The 19,506-nt window shown below is 44.0% G+C and overlaps 1 protein-coding gene across 1 annotated transcript in view; it reads left to right on the top strand.

Annotated features, from left to right (window-relative positions):
• Positions 1–19,506, top strand: part of ATRNL1 (attractin like 1) — a 208,001-nt gene that overhangs the window by 38,378 nt on the left and 150,117 nt on the right. Inside the window, exons 6-10 of the mRNA XM_053450329.1 lie at positions 552–726; positions 1,790–1,877; positions 7,427–7,682; positions 13,624–13,807; positions 17,954–18,108. Of these exons, the coding sequence (XP_053306304.1) occupies positions 552–726; positions 1,790–1,877; positions 7,427–7,682; positions 13,624–13,807; positions 17,954–18,108 (858 nt within the window). The remainder of the gene's footprint in view (positions 1–551; positions 727–1,789; positions 1,878–7,426; positions 7,683–13,623; positions 13,808–17,953; positions 18,109–19,506) is intronic.

Raw genomic sequence — 19,506 nt, forward strand, 5'->3', positions numbered from 1 at the left:
ATTCTGACCTCCTAGAAAAGAGGGCATCAGGAGAGGAGAGAGGGGCATCAGGGGGGAGAGAGGGGCATCGGGGGAGCAAATGAAGGGCACAGGGGTTTTGGCCCTGTCCAGGGCCACATACAGGCAACTTATTCAGCCTCGAGTTGACGGCTCTTGGATATTGCACACGTGTCCTGCTATTGCCCCTCATGAGTTTAGATCTACCCCGGATGAGCAGCATTTCCCGGGAATAAGTATTGTGTGTTATATGCGGTTGTCAGTAAGTGTCTGTGACGTGTCAGCATTAGATATAAATCCCGATATTATTATTATTATGCGGGTTACACCGTCAGCCTCGCCTTGTCTGGTCTTTGTCGGTCATTTTAGAGAGAGGACGCTCTGCCAGCATCACAGGACTCGGCGTGCCCTCCACACTTCCAGGAAGAGCATGGCTGGCACATTATTAATCAGGCCGTGCGCCGGCACCAAATGATTTATTCACCGATTGCGTTCCGACCGAGTGATACGAGAAGGTCAGGGATCTGACGCATGTCTCTGCCGTCCCGTGACAGGTCCAGACTGCTCCGTCAGCGTCCCCTCCACGGACTCCTACTGGATTCTGCCCAACGTGAAGCCGTTCAGCCCCTCGGTAGGACGAGCCTCTCACAAAGCTGTCATGCACGGAAAATTCATGTGGGTGATCGGCGGATATGCCTTTAATTACAGCTCGTATCAGATGGTTTTAAAGTAAGTGACGATTTACTGTCAGAAGCGATATTCGGGGGTCTATATCATTCCCCCCCCACCAAATTCCTAATCGTACTAATGTATAGCTCAGCAAGCCTGCCCTGGATAATGTATAGTTAAATCAGCGAGTCGCCCCTGTATAATGTATAGTTAAATCAGTGACCGGCCCCTGTATAATGTATAGATAAATCAGTGAGCGGCCCCCTGTATAATGTATAGATAAATCAGTGACTGGCCCCTGTATAATGTTTAGATAAATCAGTGACCGGCCCCTGTATAATGTATAGATAAATCAGTGACCGGCCCCCTGTATAATGTATAGATAAATCAGTGACCGGCCCCTGTATAATGTATAGATAAATCAGTGACCGGCCCCTGTATAATGTATAGGTAAGTCAGCGAGGCGGCTTCTGTATAATGTATAGATAAATCAGTGACCGGCCCCTGTATAATGTATAGATAAATCAGTGACCGGCCCCTGTATAATGTATAGATAAATCAGCGAGCCGGCCCCTGTATAATGTATAGATAAATCAGTGACCGGCCCCTGTATAATGTATAGATAAATCAGTGACCGGCCCCCTGTATAATGTATAGATAAATCAGTGAGTGGCCCCCTGTATAATGTATAGATAAATCTGTGACCGGCCCCTGTATAATGTATAGATAAATCAGTGACCGGCCCCTGTATAATGTATAGATAAATCAGTGACCGGCCCCCTGTATAATGTATAGATAAATCAGTGACCGGCCCCCTGTATAATGTATAGATAAATCAGTGAGTGGCCCCCTGTATAATGTATAGATAAATCTGTGACCGGCCCCTGTATAATGTATAGATAAATCAGTGACCGGCCCCCTGTATAATGTATAGATAAATCAGTGAGTGGCCCCCTGTATAATGTATAGATAAATCAGCGAGCCGGCCCCCTGTATAATGTATAGATAAATCAGTGACCGGCCCCTGTATAATGTATAGATAAATCAGTGACCGGCCCCCTGTATAATGTAATAATTGGTATGTAATGATCTTTGTCTATAATATATCTTTCCTTTCTTTCAGCTACAATGTAGAGAGCAGTATATGGAACGTGGTGCCCGTGTTACGTGGCCCTCTGCCAAGATACGGACATTCTCTTACCTTGTTTCAGGTTAGTGCCGGGGGCCGCCGTCCCCCCATCTCTTTCTGAGGTTGCACAGTTATTGGCCTCCTCTGATATTTCATCTCTACAGCGGCTGTAAAGCAGAGAGATGCGCGGCTCTCCCCTCTGGCCCCCGCGGTCAGCTGCATTATTGATGGATCCCACAGAATTTCTTAGTAACCAGACCGCATTTATTGTTACAATGTAAACAATCTTATATAAGGAGTTATCGTATCGCGCCCACCAATCACTGGAGGGATAATCTGCTGTATATATATAAATATATATATTATTTGCTGTATATATATATATAGATTATTTGTTGTGTATATATATTATTTGCTGTATATATATATAGATTATTTGTTGTGTATATATATTATTTGCTGTATATATATATATATAGATTATTTGTTGTGTATATATATTATTTGCTGTATATATATATATATAGATTATTTGTTGTGTATATATATTATTTGCTGTATATATATATATAGATTATTTGTTGTGTATATATATTATTTGCTGTATATATATATATAGATTATTTGTTGTGTATATATATTATTTGCTGTATATATATATATAGATTATTTGTTGTGTATATATATATATATATATATTTGTTGTGTATATATATATATTATTTGCTGTATATATATATATAGAGAGAGATTATTTGTTGTATATATATATATTATTTGCTGTATATAAATATATATATTATTTGCTGTATATATATATAGATTATTTGCTGTATATATATATATATATATTATTTGTTGTGTATATATATAGAGAGAGATTATTTGCTGTATATATATATTATTTGTTGTGTATATATATATATATTAGGGCTGCAACAACTAATCGATAAAATCGATAATAATCGATAATGAAATTCGTTGGCAACGAATTTCATTATCGATTAGTTGAATCGATTATTATCGATTATAAAATGAGGGTTTTTTCAGAGCAAACGCTCTGAAAAATCCCCCTCATTATATAATCCGTTTAGTCTGACTCACCGTCTCACAGCAGCAGCTCCTACTTACTCCCCCTCCCTGTAATCACTGTGACAACTGGCCCCGCCCCTTCCTTCTCCAGGCCAGAACCACATGGCTGTGACACTCATCTAACTGTAAGTATATGTATATGTGTATATATATATAATGTGTATGTGTGTATATATATATATATATATAATGTGTCTGTGTGTGTATATATATATAATGTGTATGTGTGTGTGTATATATATATATATATATATATATATATGTGTGTGTATATATGTATGAAATATATATATATATATTTGGGCTACTGAAAGTTAGGGGAGGTGGGCGTTAATTTAGGGGCAGTTATGGTTAGTGGGGTGTTTAGGGTTAATTTAGGGGCAGTTATGGTTAATTGGGTGTTTAGGGTTAATTAAGGGGCAGTTATGTTAATAGGGTGTTTAGGGTTAATTTAGGAGCAGCTATGGTTAATGGGGTGTTTGGGGTTAATTTGAGGCAGTTGTGGTTAATGGTGTGTTTAGGGTTAATTTAGGGGATGCTGTGGTTAAGGGGGTGTTAAGGGTTAATTTAGGGGCAGTTATTGTTAATGGGGAGTTTAGGGTTAATTTAGGGGAATCTAAATCCTGGGGGCAGTGAAGTGACATATCTGGGGGTATAAGGCATATACAGTATATAAGGCATATGTGGGGAGGGCAGTGTGGCATGTCTGAGGAGGACGGAGTGGTGTATCAGGGTGTATAAGGCATATCTGGGGGTAGAGTGGCATATCTGGGGGTAGAGAAGTGGCATGTCTGGGAGGCAGGGTGGCATGTCTGGGGAGGATGGAGTGGGGTATCAGGGGATATAAGGCGTATCAGGCACAGTGGCAGATGTGGGAGGCAGCGTGGAGTGGCAGATGTGGGAGGCAGCGTGGCATATGTGGGAGGCATTGTGGAGTGGCAGATGTGGGAGGCAGCATGGCGTGGCATATGTGGGGAGGGCAGGGTGGCATGTCTGGGGAGGATGGAGTGGTGTTTCAGGGGGTATAAGGCGTATCAGGCACAGTGGCATGTGGGGGGTAGAGTGGAGTGGCAGATGTGGGAGGCAGCGTGGCGTGGCAGATGTGGGAGGCAGCGTGGCATGGCAGATGTGGGAGGCAGCGTGGAGTGGCATATGTGGGAGGCAGCGTGGAGTGGCAGATGTGGGAGGCAGCGTGGAGTGCTGTGGTAGGCAGCGTGGCATATGTGGGGGGGCAGCATGGCATGTCTGGGAGGCAGCGTAGCAAGCCTGGGCTCAAATGTGCATATATTGGGGGGCTGGTTGGGAAATACAGACAAGAAATGTATTATCAAAGTTTTTTTATTCTGCTGTTTGTATTTAACATCATTTGTTTAGTAAATTATTTTAAATAAATGAAAAATTTACATTCATTTTTTTTATCCGATTAATCGATTAATCGAAAAAATAATCGGCCAACTAATCGATTATTAAAATAATCGTTAGTTGCAGCCCTAATATATATATAGATTATTTGCTATATATATATAGATTTGCTGTATATATATATATAGAGAGATTATTTGTTGTGTATATATATATATAGATTATTTGTTGTGTATATATATTATTTGCTGTATATATATATAGATTATTTGTTGTGTATATATATATATTTGCTGTATATATATATAGATTATTTGCTATATATATATATATATATATATGTGTTTTTTATTGTTTGCAATCACACTTTAGCGTTTGTTGCCTCCCTGTAATACCCGTTTCCGCCTGTAGATGGCAGCCTCGTCTCTCCTGCCAAATTTTTATTTTATTTTCATTTGAAATATAAATGAAATTCGAAAAGAATGAAAATAAAATATTCCGATCTCACCGCAGCAGAAAATACATTAAAACAAGTCTGTTGGTGGCGGCCGCCGGGGTCTTGTGCGGCTGCTTTCTATTTGATTTTGGACGTTCATGTTAATTCACCGCTTGCTGAAAAGGATACTTGGTCGCTTTCCATCTGCCCCGTGCGGGGCAAATACACAGAATGTCTGTATTTAGAGGACAAATCAATAAGATGACCTGAAACATTCCCCTTATTACAGTGACTCTCTGGGGCCCCAGGCGGCCTCCTGAACAAAGAATGCATATTAAATTACCCCCCTTACTGGAACCTTCGCTGAGCCAATGAGCCGCACACATCTTCTTGAAGCCAAATAACTGGGGTGGGTAAGGGGCAAAATCCCCACCCCGGGAACACCATAAGAATGTGCACTGACCTCTGGCTGCCCCTTTAACAATATATTGTGCAGGGCTCCTGTGTCTCAATCACTCACACGTTATTCAATGGCCCCGAAATAATTAAAAATCCCCCAAAATGAAATCCAAGCCGGACTCTTTGTGTTTAGGGATCGCGCGTCGGCGAGAGGGGCGGTGAGCTGCCGGTCGCCGCCGTGAGATCTCAGCGAGGTGGTTTGGGATTATCTGCGAGGCGCGCGTGATAAGTAGCGAGTATCTTGCAGCGTGTGGACGCTGTTCTGTTATCGCTGATACATTTGCTGCCGTCGTATCGTCTTCGGGGAATTTTCAGATAAAATCGGAGGCGCATTAATCACCGGAGAAACAATCCGAGCCGCCGACGGTTTGCCTTTTTTTTTGGCTGCGGTTATAAACTGTTTGCTTACAAATCTATGAGCTCCGGGGCGGAATCAGAAGCCGTTGGAGATCTTTAAACATACGGGAACTGCAGCATTAATCAGCTTCCCATCAGGCCTGGACTGGCTGATCGGCCCCATTCGGCCCGTCTCTCCTGCTGTAACGACTCAAACCTTAATCAGTCGTTGGTCTCGTCTTAGATTCAGGAGCCGTATGTCTATCCCATGCATGTTTAATCCCCTCACTGTATTACCCTCTACCACCTCCGCTGGGAGGCTGTTCCACTTATCTACCACCCTCTTTGTAAGATAAACAGTGGTGCGCATGCACAGAAGCTCCAGCACCGGCTCACATTAGAATTCCAGGGGTGCTTAAATATTCATTGTCCGTGGCCGCGCCGGGATGCGACGCTATAACGCTGGCAGATCATTAGGAATGCGATGCGGTGCCTGCGGGGGGGGGTTATTTTAGGGAATGAAGTAGAAATGTATATTTTTAAAGCCGCCAAATAATGTGCATAATACGGGTTATTTGAATGATTTATTCCGGATTCTGCTCCGTTGGGCTTTAAGCTCTTTAAGCGGAAGGAGTTGTGCGGCGGCCGCTCGGTACCGGCTCTGGACGCCAGCCGCCTGCAGCCGGTACGGAGGGTTGGCGGTCGGACCGTCGCTGTCCAGCTGGTGGCCAGATGCGGCCCCCCAAGGATCTTTATCCAATCTGTGACACGCGGGATGCGCCAAAGCAGAGAGAAAAGGAAATCAGCCGAACAGAGCAGCCGGGCGGAAGATGCGGATACGCCGGAGTCACGGGAGGGTCAACGTAACGAGGCTTGGAACCGGCGGCCCCCGGCGGACGGCGCTGCAGAGGGTCTCCACGCTGACTGCCGAGTCAGCCCGTTTATACGATAGTAATGTTAGTGACCCCAGCGGGTATTTACCCCCCGAACGAGGAAGCTTTTATTGTTTAGCTACAGTGTACCCCCCCGGTCCGGGTTATTTGGTGCCGCGTTTACCCCGGCGGCAAATAATTAAGAATAGAATTTCAGGGATCTGCTGGGAAATATTTCATGATAATGACCTGAATGATACACGCAGAAATGTCTATTTTTAAAACTGCTAAAACATTAAAATGTTTATTACAGGGACGATTTAAGTTTTAAGATAAACCTAGCAGTGAGATGGTGGTAGAGCAGCCTCCCAGCAGAAGAGGTAGAAGGTAATACAGCGAAGCATAGGATAGACATACGGCTCCTGAATGCCCACCCAAAGCCCCTCTAAAACAGGTCCGGGCAAAACACGCAGCGGGTGGGCCGGACGAGGTTGTGAAAGTTTCAGTTTTTGGTCTTTTCTCGATTCTCTCATTACTGCACTTAAAGCGCTGGGGGAGATCTTCGCGCCGGGGGCCGGATCCTCCGCGCTGCGACGTAATGTTTAATATCAGATTATCGGGGCCGGAAATCTGATAATCCGGCAAAAACCATCTGCCTGTAATTACCCTTCAGGATTCTCAGCACCGAGGAAGGATAATGGGGTTTTTTTAATGTTTTTTTATCACTTTTGTGTTTTTTTATGTTTTCTCTCGGCCCCGAAAGCTGTTCTGTAGACCGAGGAACGGAATTACTTGGCCCTTCGTGGCAGAAATCGAGTTTTAAGGACAGATGTAGCGTTAAAGAAAATGTCTCTTTTTATATTAAAGGAAATCTGTATTTTTCCCTCGATTTTCTCTGATTTTGGTCTTTTGCCTAAATTACGGAAGTTCTTTGATCAGAATTCCTCTCGCTCGATGCCTTCGCTTGAATTGCTGCCGATGGGTCTTTCAGACCCCCTTTAAATTGTGACGTTACAAAGTATCTGTTACCCCGATTAACCCATTAACACCCCCCGTTCTGTTACCCCCTCCCAGGACGACATCTACATGTACGGCGGGAAGATCGAAACCCCCGCCGGGAACATCACGGACGAGCTTTGGGTCTTTAACATACCCAGCCAGTCCTGGAGCACCAGGACCCCCACCGTCCTCAACCATGCGCAGCAGTACGCCCTGGAGGGCCACACGGCCCACGTGGTGGAACTCGATAACAGAGAAGCCGTGATGCTCATCGTGTTTGGATACTCGTCTGTGTACGGATACATCAGCAACGTCCAGGAGTACTACATGAGTGAGTAGCTGTCCGCGTACAGCGCTGTGTACTATGCCGGCGATGAGTAAATCAGTTCATAATAATAATGTGTAACCTCCCCGCACTGATAGTGTTCCCAGCCCAGCGAGGAATTGGTTAAACTCCCCCAGTCCGCAGGCCATAGGGGTCGGGAAGCGTCTGGCTGTTATTCCTAAATCCTGATATAAATTAACTAAATGAGTGAAGGGGCAGTCAGGGGGACCCCGGAAAACGCGTCGCTCTAACCCTGCTGGCTGCGGACCCCGGAGAATAAAATCAAAGTCAATGGAGGGGGATGGGAAACGATGGAATCCTCTCTGATGCTTTTATTGTCTTCCGGAAATTAATTATTAAAGTTTCATTTCTTGAGCTGACTGGAATTATCCGATCCGTACTGCGGAGAGTGGGGGGTAATAACCTGTCGCCTTCTCCAACCCCGGCGCTGTATACAGTAATATAACCCCCGGCGCTGTATACAGTAATATAACCCCCCAGCGCTGTATACAGTAATATAACCCCAGCGCTGTATACAGTAATATAACCCCCGGCGCTGTATACAGTAATAAAACCCCCGCGCTGTATACAGTAATATAACCCCCCAGCGCTGTATACAGTAATATAACCCCCAGCGCTGTATACAGTAATATAACCCCCAGCGCTGTATACAGTAATATAACCCCCAGCGCTGTATACAGTAATATAACCCCCAGCCCTGTATACAGTAATATAACCCCCAGCGCTGTATACAGTAATATAACCCCCAGCACTGTATACAGTAATATAACCCCCAGCGCTGTATACAGTAATATAACCCCAGCGCTGTATACAGTAATATAACCCCCAGCGCTGTATACAGTAATATAACCCCCAGCGCTGTATACAGTAATATAACCCCCAGCACTGTATACAGTAATATAACCCCCAGCACTGTATACAGTAATATAACCCCCCAGCGCTGTATACAGTAATATAACCCCCAGCGCTGTATACAGTAATATAACCCCCCCGGCGCTGTATACAGTAATATAACCTCCAGCACTGTATACAGTAATATAACCCCCAGCACTGTATACAGTAATATAACCCCCCAGCACTGTATACAGTAATATAACCCCCAGCACTGTATACAGTAATATAACCCCCAGCACTGTATACAGTAATATAACCCCCAGCGCTGTATACAGTAATATACCCCCCCCAGCGCTGTATACAGTAATATAACCCCCCAGCACTGTATACAGTAATATAACCCCCAGCGCTGTATACAGTAATATAACCCCCAGCGCTGTGTACAGTAATATAACCCCCAGCGCTGTATACAGTAATATAACCCCCCAGCGCTGTATACAGTAATATAACCCCCTTTATCTGCAGATCTGGAGCCGCCGTTGCTGTCAGTCATGTGATATTTTGGGTGACTTTCCCGGTTCAAACCCCACACTGAGCTGATGCTTTATGGCGATGCTAATGAAGTCCGTTCCTCCATAGACTTTCATTAGTCAGAGAGTCCGGCGGGGTTATTAATACTGAGCCATTCTATTGCTCCCCACAGGCAGTATGATAAGGAGTCGGGGGGTTTAGTAGATCGGGGATCAGATAACAGAGCGAGAATCATACAAACGGCTGATATGCAGCTGTCTGAAAAACATTTATACTATGGGGGGGAAACTAGTTTGAAAAAAACATATTTTTCACCTGATATTAGTAAAAAAAATTGGTGGAAGATCTCCTTTAAGGAGAAAAATACTAAAAGTTGAATGATCCATTTTAAAGGGGACCCGCTTTTGTCCTGGACGATTAAAGAGGTTCTGCATTCTGTATAATATATAGAACATCCCCGCCGGGGTCCTCTGGTTAGAATAGACTGTGGTGGAAATATCTGCTCGGGAGGATGCTGATCCATGTCTGCCCCCGGGGGCCGCGGACACTCCACGTGTCATCTCCGATCCCTCCTGATAAGATCAAGTTAATAATCGCGCATATCCAGTGTCTGGTGCAGTTTAAGTCATTCCGTAAAGAAAGGTAAAACGATCATTTTGGTGATTTGGATAAAAAAACCTGCACTTTATAAGCAAACAAACGTTCTGATCCCTGAATTTCTGAGATCGGATCAGAGAAACATTGAATCTGACAGCAGGTGAGGACCATTCGGCCCGTCGGCTGCCGATTTATTTCTGCTGTCTGTCGGGATGGAGAGTGCTCGCGTTAACCGTTTGTAGACCTCACCCGATCCTCTCCGCCTTTTTCTCCATCCCTGTCGTTTTTTTAGAATGAAGAGGGTTAAGTTATAATAACTTTAAAACAAATATTTAAAGAAAAATCCTTATCCACTACCTCCAATCCCAGGCAAGTGCCCATGACCTCCATCCAAGCCCCCTTTAGTCGGTAGGAGGGTGGCCTTAAAAATCAATTACCTGTCAGTGGCCATTCCGTTTTGTCAAGCAATGCCTTCCGGTCCTCATCTTCATCCCAGCAAAAAATTAAAATTAAAAAGTCCCTGTTTAAAAATAAAATCCACATCCCAAAAAATAAAATCTGCACCCGTTGGATTCTAAAATCACTTTTGGTTGGCCAGGAACATGTATAGATACTCTGATACACTAGCGGCCCCAAGTGGTTGGAGGATGCACTGCAGTCTCCATTGACTTGAATCGGACGCTCTTCCCACCGCCTGTCTGGCTTTACCCCTTTTACCTCCTCTATGGAGAGAGGGGGTGAGACTTCGGGCAACTTTCCTGAGACCCAAGAGGAGACTTTTGTTTTAAATAAGGATAATGCCGCAAGTTCTGTGTCTGAAGACGTCTCGCTTTGATTAATGGAAGTCAGCGATGTTTACCCGGTATAATATCTAAAACTAACTCAGAACCTCCCACTAATGCGATTTTACCGACAGTACAATAAATTGGCTCATTATTAAATGTCACCAATCTTTTATTCTGAGAAATGACACGATTGCCGGGGCGAAGCAGGACTTCTTTCTCGTGCGTTGATAAAATCTGAGTTATTTCCAGATTCATGAGGTTTCTCTAAATTTCACTTTAAAACTTTTTGAAATAATTGTGTTCTGCAAACCCCACCAGCTCCACCATATTTATACCCAATTAACGAGCGCCTAGCGCCCCCCGGGGATGCGTCACTTAATTGCCGTGAAAAACCTTCGCATCATTATCGTAATGCTAATCACGCAAATATAATTAGTTTCCGAATAATTAGGTGCTTGCGCTCAATTCCTTATCGATTGGGCAATGAGTGGCTCATTTTTTCTTGTATTCTAAAAACCTCAAATATGGGATTTTGACAGCTATTTCTGAACACACTCAGTTTAAAAAATGTTTTCATCCTGTTTTGGGGTGCGCTTGGGCGTTAATAATGTTCTGAGCTGCATGAATGCGTGAGACGGTGTTAGAACTTTTTCAATATTGTTTTCAATATTGTTCTCTGCAGGTTTTAGAGCTTTGTCATTGACACTTATATAATATATTATACTTATATAATAATATTATATATTATATATAATATTATAATAAATATCATATATAATATATGATATAATGATAAATATAATATAATAAATATATATGTATACAAGATATAATATAATAATAAGTATAGTATATAATATATAATAAATATATATATATATATATATAATATAATAGATTAATAAATATCATATTTAATATAATGACTATCATATATATATAATAATAAATATAACATATAATATATAATATAATAATATATAATAATATAATATATATAATAGATATCATATTTAATATAATAATATCATATATATAATAATAAATATAACATATAACATATAATATAATCATATTTAATATAGTATATGTAGTACGTAATATATTATTATTATTATTATTATTATTTATAATAATCACGTATATCGCCTTAGTAATACATTGTGGTCTACGAGTCACCCCGCCAGCTGATTGCCTTCCGTATAAATGGTTTCAATAAGTAAATCAATAAAGTGAGATGTTTCGGCGCAGATACAGATGACAGGATCGATACATTTGGAATTTTAATAGAAACTTATTAGGACCCCCAGCCTGCCTGTGGCCCCTTCCTTTCACTTCTAGCTGTTGGCCCAAACAAAAGCATCCAAACTTCAGTCCTGAATCCCAATGATGGGAAAAGGTGCAAAGATGTGCTTCGGTTGTATTTGCCCCACTTATACCCCAAGAGAGGGCATTTCTCCTTCTTTAACGGGCAGGAAATATAATTACAATGAAGCATAACCCTGATAAAAATACTCGTTAGCCTCATCTACAGAACATTCGTAAGGAAAAGCTTGAATCGTATTTATTTTAGAGAATAAATAAGAAAAGTAAATAAATGAGTAAATAGAACAAAGAAAGCGTTTGAAACAGTTTGGGAAGCGCTCCTAGTTACTAAGTAACATCACCTTTTATTGCGGTTCTTTCCCTTTTAGTGCGGTCCGAGGCGGCAGCGTTTTTTTGGTGGATTTAATGTTTATTTCGCGCTGTTGAGCACTAATTGGAGGAAAAGGCGGCGCGGAGGTGATGAGCGTGGCGTTCCGGAGCGCGACCTACTCTCTGCTCACCGTTCCGGGTCCCACGGAGACGGCGGCTCTGCCCTTTCTGCGCTGCGTTTAGTTATGGCTGCCGGCGTTCCCGTAAATCTCCCGGGGGAGGCGATAAAGATGCTTTTACTCACTTGGATCAGAAAACTTTTTTTATTCTTTCATATTTTTTTTATTTTTACTTTTTTTTCTAAACCTTTCCATAGAGAGAAAACAAAATATATATATTTATCTTCAGACTTTTACAGATTTCTTTCTCTTGCGTTTCCGAGCCGCCGCTTTTCTCTTCACACACAGGAGCGATTAGTGAATATTTTTAAACGCACGCAAAATAACAAAAACAATGTTTTTACGAATATTACATTTTCCATATTTCCCTTGTTTGTTCTGGTTTTTGGTGTTGAGTTGAGGGGCTGATAGGGGTTTGCGGTTTGCTGCCTGAATGCAGACGGCATGTTGTATGGTGGCTGAGAGTGTTGGGGTTTCAGATCTTGTGATCGGCTGAGCGTGTTTGTTACTCGCATGCGGCTCGGACCTCTCCGGCTGAGACCCCCTTATTTATCCGCGTGAGTCGGAACCTTTAATCCCGTCTGCTCTTTGGTCTTTTACAATCGAGCGGCTCTGACCTCTTCTGTGGGATAGAGCCGAGGAGTAAAGGAGTAAAGGAGCCGAGGAGTAAAGGAGTAAAGGAGCCGAGGAATAAAGGAGTAAAGGAGCCGAGGAGTAAAGGAGTAAAGGAGCCGAGGAGTAAAGGAGTAAAGATACTTCGTCAGAAAACAATCTTCAGAGAATTTCTCGAGGATTCGTTTCTCTCCAGCATTGTAAGATTTTCTGCCGTCCCCGCGTTTGGATTTATAGCCTGACCTGCGTTTTTATTATCCGTGGCGTGTATTCTATGGACTCCCGCGATATAATCCAGGTGTTGGGGCTCAGAGGGCTCGGTATTCAGCTCCACGTCACTCGCCAGGCGGTAACCCGAGTTGGGGGGCCTTCTGGACCATGAGCATCGGGACTGGATAGACCCCGAATCGCTTACGCAGAGTATGGGGTTCCACGCCGAACTCTCCAGAATATTAAGTCCGCCATTTCTCCGCCCTTTCATTGCCAGCTGTATGGATAAAACCAAAGCCCCGTCCGTTCCTCCTACCCCCAACCTCAGCAACCTGGGGGGGAATGCCCTACGCATGCTTCCAAAGTCACGAGCCAATAACAATATTGCGGGAGGGAATTATCCTCTTCCGGGGAGTCTGGCTGCACCTTTTCCCCCATTTATTTATTGTTGGGCACTAAGGCAGAGATCCCTTCACATTATCCAGGTTCACGTTTTTTTTGGATAAACGGTAAAGTTTCGCTCTGTTTGGGTTTTGTTCTCAGGATCCAATACCTGGCTGGTTCCGGAGACCAGAGGAGCCATCGTGCAGGGCGGTTACGGTCACACCAGTGTCTACGATCCGTTCACGAAGGCCGTGTACGTGCACGGGGGCCACAAGGCTTTACCTGGGAACAAATACGGGCTGGTGGACGATCTGTACCGGTACGAAGTGAACAGCAGGACGTGGTGAGTACCGGGGCTCCGTGATGGGGGGGGGCTGCATATAACACCCCCAGGGCATTAGGGTCGGCACGGCTGGGGTTACGGATCATTGATTTGGGTGAAGGTACTGGGGTGATAGGGATGCCAGTGGAACCTCCAGTGTCGCTCGGCCTACGGGCCCCACAGAGAGAAATATTTTAACCTCGGCGACCCAATTCTGACCCCAATAGTATTAGATCCTGTATTCTTTGGTAGTTTTCCCTGCGAGTCAGAAGAGTCCGTCAAGCCTATAAGAATACAAACAGGAAGCACAGAACCTGCCAGCAGATCGGCCCCATCCGGCCCCCGTCTAGTCCCCTCGTTTCTCCTGCTGTAAAGACTCAAACCTTAATCAGTCGTTGGTCTCGTCTTAGATTCAGGAGCCGTATGTCTATCCCATGCATGTTTAATACCCTCACTGGATTACCCTCTACCACCTCTGCTGGGAGGCTGTTCCACTACTATGACAGTAAAGTAAAACTTCTAGTCTAGTTTTAGGCTATGACTTTTTATTCTAACATCTAACCTAGTTTAATAACTTTACACGTTTCTGAGGTCCACTGAAACCTGCTGTTTGTGTTACAGCTTTTTTATTATTATCTTTTATGTAAACGACTTAATAACTTAAGTTAATAAAAAGTATCTTCCTAACCTCATTCCGCTGCAGAAACTGACTTTTTTTGCTTGGTTAGTTCTGTAAATCTGTCAGGCTGAGCGTAATGGGAGTTGTAGATCAGTAGCCACTGGACCTGGTCTACAACTCAAAGGTTTCTTGGCTTTATTCCCTGAATATCCAGAGGTATCCAGAGCTCATTAAATTCCCCGCGGCCCCCCATGGATCGAGGGCCGTATTCGTTTTCTGTGTCCACTCCATCCGGTGACCTTTTTGTCTCGTCTTTCTCCTCGCCTCCAAGCGTTTCAGAGACTGAGCGTCCTCTCGTGTCCTCGTCTCGGTTTAATTTCTGGCCCGGGGTCCGCCGGGGGGTAACCTGCCGGAAATGTTACTGAGCGCGAGTCCGATTAGATTGCACGCTCCACGGCTCACATGCCGCTCGCTGGTGGCGGAGTGAATATATCCAGAAGTGTTCGTTTCTTTGCGTTTGTTGGTCGCAGTTGGTGACGAAGAAGATTCACAGCAACGAAAAACGCCAAACTTTCCCCAAAATCTTAGAATCTCAATGAATTCTCTGCAGCTTCGCAAATATTTAGAATTTAAAACCTTCAGTCATTTAATGGCCGGATACCCCCCCCCGGGCGGCGGATGAACGCGTATCATCAGAGTAACTCTCAGCGAGGACAGAAACAAAGTAACAATAAAGCATTTACTGCGCTGTGAGGTCACACGGGGATGTGATTGTCAGCTCCTGTGCGCAGGGCCCTCCTCAGCTGCTGTCTCTGTAAGTCAGATTGTTACGTTATATACGACTTGTTATGTCTACCCATTGTACAGCGCTACGGAATATGATGGCGCTATATAAAACAATTAATAATAATAATAATGTGTATGTTTAACCATCGGAATGCCGCAGGGGGGAGCAACAGTTTAGAGTTGAATGGCTCGCTCCTCAGTGTAGCAAAGGGTTAACAGAGCAGCTATATAGAAATAACGTCTTTGGAAGAAAGCAAATAAATTATCCCCAGAAAAGGCCAACCCGGCCCGGGCTCTCTGGCCTCTAACATGAAGAATGACCCCTCGCTGAAATATCGATTTTCTTTTTTTGTATCTCAGTCGAGTCCATAAATGATGTGACCTTTATATACAGTTTGCTTTTAATATGTTCTGTGAGCGTGCGTGCGCGTGGAACCCTTCTGTCTGTATGTATATATATATTATAAGCTCCTGTGCGCAGGGCCCTCCTTACCGCTTGCTTCTGTAAGTGAAATTGTTATTATTTACACATTGTACAGCGCTGCGGAATATGTAGGCGCTATTTAAATCAGTAAATGATGATATTGTGTATTTTCTCTGTGCAGGGTTGAGGGGCAGCCTCAGGAGCTTCTCCTGCTGGAAGGGCTGAGCTGGCCCTGTATAATGAATAGTTAATGTAAGGATATTTAACCCCTTGCTTACCATATAGACATACCAGTCCACCCTAAAAGCGGTTATTAAAAGCCCATTAAGAAGTACCGGTACAGCCCGACTGTCTTGGAGCAGCGGAGACTCACCTGGTGACTGATGGCTTGTGGTGGCGCCATTACGTAAGGAATGCCCAATCGCGGGACCGGCCGTTCCCTTCCGGTAGTCGCCACTCCTGACATCCACCAAACGGTCGCTGGAGGACCGGGTATCCCCGGCTCACTGATTTATCTATACATTGTACAGGGGGCCGGTCACTGATTTATCTATACATTATACAGGGGGCCGGTCACTGATTTATCTATACATTATACAGGGGGCCGGCTCACTGATTTATCTATACATTATACAGGGGCCGGTCACTGATTTATCTATACATTATACAGGGGCCGGTCACTGATTTATCTATACATTATACAGGGGGCCGGCTCACTGATTTATCTATACATTATACAGGGGCCGGTCACTGATTTATCTATACATTATACAGGGGCCGGTCACTGATTTATCTATACATTATACAGGGGGCCGGTCACTGATTTATCTATACATTATACAGGGGGCTGGCTCGCTGAATTATCTATACATTATACAGGGGGCCGGTCACTGATTTATCTATACATTATACAGGGGCCGGTCGCTGATTTATCTATACATTATACAGGGGCCGGCTCACTGATTTATCTATACATTATACAGGGGCCGGCTCACTGATTTATCTATACATTATACAGGGGGCCGGTCACTGATTTATCTATACATTATACAGGGGCCGGTCACTGATTTATCTATACATTATACAGGGGGGCCGGTCACTGATTTATCTATACATTATACAGGGGGCCTGTCACTGATTTATCTATACATTATACAGGGGGCCGGTCACTGATTTATCTATACATTATACAGGGGCCGGTCACTGATTTATCTATACATTATACAGGGGCCGGTCACTGATTTATCTATACATTATACAGGGGCCGGATCGCTGATTTATCTATACATTATACAGGGGCGGGTCACTGATTTATCTATACATTATACAGGGGGCCTGTCACTGATTTATCTATATATTATACAGGGGCCGGTCACTGATTTATCTATACATTATACAGGGGCCGGCTCACTGATTTATCTATACATTATACAGGGGCCGGCTCACTGATTTATCTATACATTATACAGGGGCCGGCTCACTGATTTATCTATACATTATACAGGGGGCCGGCTCACTGATTTATCTATACATTATACAGGGGCCGGGTCACTGATTTATCTATACATTATACAGGGGCCGGCTCACTGATTTAACTATACATTATACAGGGGCCGGTCACTGATTTATCTATACATTATACAGGGGCCGGTCACTGATTTATCTATACATTATAGAGGGGCCGGTCACTGATTTATCTATACATTATACAGGGGCCGGTCACTGATTTATCTATACATTATAGAGGGGCCGGCTCACTGATTTATCTATACATTATACAGGGGCCGGTCACTGATTTATCTATACATTATACAGGGGCCGGTCACTGATTTATCTATACATTATACAGGGGGCCGGCTCACTGATTTATCTATACATTATACAGGGGCCGGGTCACTGATTTATCTATACATTATACAGGGGCCGGCTCACTGATTTAACTATACATTATACAGGGGCCGGTCACTGATTTATCTATACATTATACAGGGGCCGGTCACTGATTTATCTATACATTATAGAGGGGCCGGTCACTGATTTATCTATACATTATACAGGGGCCGGTCACTGATTTATCTATACATTATAGAGGGGCCGGCTCACTGATTTATCTATACATTATACAGGGGCGGCTCAGTCCTTTCTGCAGGAGGGGATCCTATGAGGTCAGATATCGGTCGTGGAGAATCTAACTCTTACCTCAACTCCCAAACCTTTCCAGAAAGGCCCCCGCCAGGCATGGCTGCCCCGTAGCCCCCCGTAGCCCCCCGTACATCGTGTCATTACTCACTGGCTGCTTTTCGGGGTTTTAAATGAGATTTTCTCTTCTGGTTTCCAGGACCATCCTGAGGGTGAGCGGGCTGGCGCGGTACCTCCATTCTGCCGTCCTGATCAGCGGCACCCTGCTGGTGTTTGGGGGGAACACGCACAACGACACTTCCCTGAGCAACGGCGCCAAGTGCTTCTCCGCCGACTTCCTGGCCTACGACATCGGTGAGCGGGGGCTTCATTCACGCTGCAGCACCTCGTAGGGGTCCCTTTAAAACACAGTGAATGCCTTGAGGAATAATAGCTTGCGAATTGGAAGTTCGAAACCCAACTGAACCAAAGAGCTTGCAATCTGTTTCTACTCATTACTTTCCTCTCTGCCCGGAGGGCATCCTCTCTCCTTCTCGCTCTATTCCCTCCCCTCTCTCTCTCTCTTTTCATCTTTCTCTCCCTCTCTCTCTCTCTCTTTCCCTCTCTCCCTCTCTCTCTTTCCCTCTCTCTCCCTCTCTCTCCCCCTCTCTCCCCCTCTCTCCCTCTTTCTCCCCCCCTCTCTCTCCCTCTCTCTCTCTCTCTCCCTCCCTCTCCCTCTCCCCCTCTCTCTCTCTCCCTCTCTCTCTTTCCCTCTCTCTCCCTCTCTCCCTCTCTCTCTCTCTCTCTCTCTCTCTCTGTCTCTTTCTCTCTGTCTCTCTCTCTCTCTCTCTCCCCTCCTCTCTCTCTCCCTCTTTCTCCTGCACATAGAAGTATAATAATATTTTCCGTAGGCCTTTGTACGATTTCTTTTTCTTTCACACAAAGCGCACTCTCGGCTCCTAATAACTGTGTTTAGCGAGCGGAGCTTTGAAGGGCTGTGGTTAGGATGATGAGAGTAAAGCCGGTACCCTGATTAAGTTGGATCGCGCAGGAACAATACGGCTGCCGTCCATACAATCCATTAAAATCGAGAAAAAAAAACAAAACTTATTTTCTTCTCATTCAGGAAAAATGAAAAATAAAAATCTACTATAGAATTTTCTCAAAACACTTAGAATCTGCAGTAATTTGTTTGTTCCAAAAATGTAAGAATGCAAAAAAAACACATTAAATGCACTTTAATGGACGAAATACATTCAGCCTTTTGAAAAGTAACGGCCAATTTTGATATTTCCATTTTTTTTTTTACGTTGGCCCCTTTTTTGGGGCAAAAAATACACATTTTGGCGTATAGATCGGAACAATGCTGAATGGCCTAAAAATGAGCAAAAAGGGGTGTTTTAGAGAACAGGCTTTGGATAAAATACTATAATTTCCATCCGGCCTTAACATTGGTCGGGTTATTGTAACCGATGAAGGTGCGATATTATGGGTTAATTATCCGTCTCCACGCGTGGAGGAGACGGAAGCTTAAAGGTTTGGATAATGGCTCCTAGCCTTCAGCATAGAGCCAGACCACAATAAGTTCTCAGGGTTTTTAACCAATTCTCGGGGTGAAGGGGCAGATTCTGGGGTCTCACAGTCCGGAGCGACTCCTTCATATTCTTGTCTGATTTAATGATATCTGAGCGTCCCAATTGGTGCTTTTCTCCCTGCTTTATCACAGCTGGAATCCCTGCTTGAACACAGGTGACTTCCTTCAGAATATATTTA

The sequence above is a fragment of the Spea bombifrons genome, chromosome 11 (genome assembly GCF_027358695.1).
Source record: "Spea bombifrons isolate aSpeBom1 chromosome 11, aSpeBom1.2.pri, whole genome shotgun sequence".
Taxonomy (NCBI): domain Eukaryota; kingdom Metazoa; phylum Chordata; class Amphibia; order Anura; family Pelobatidae; genus Spea; species Spea bombifrons.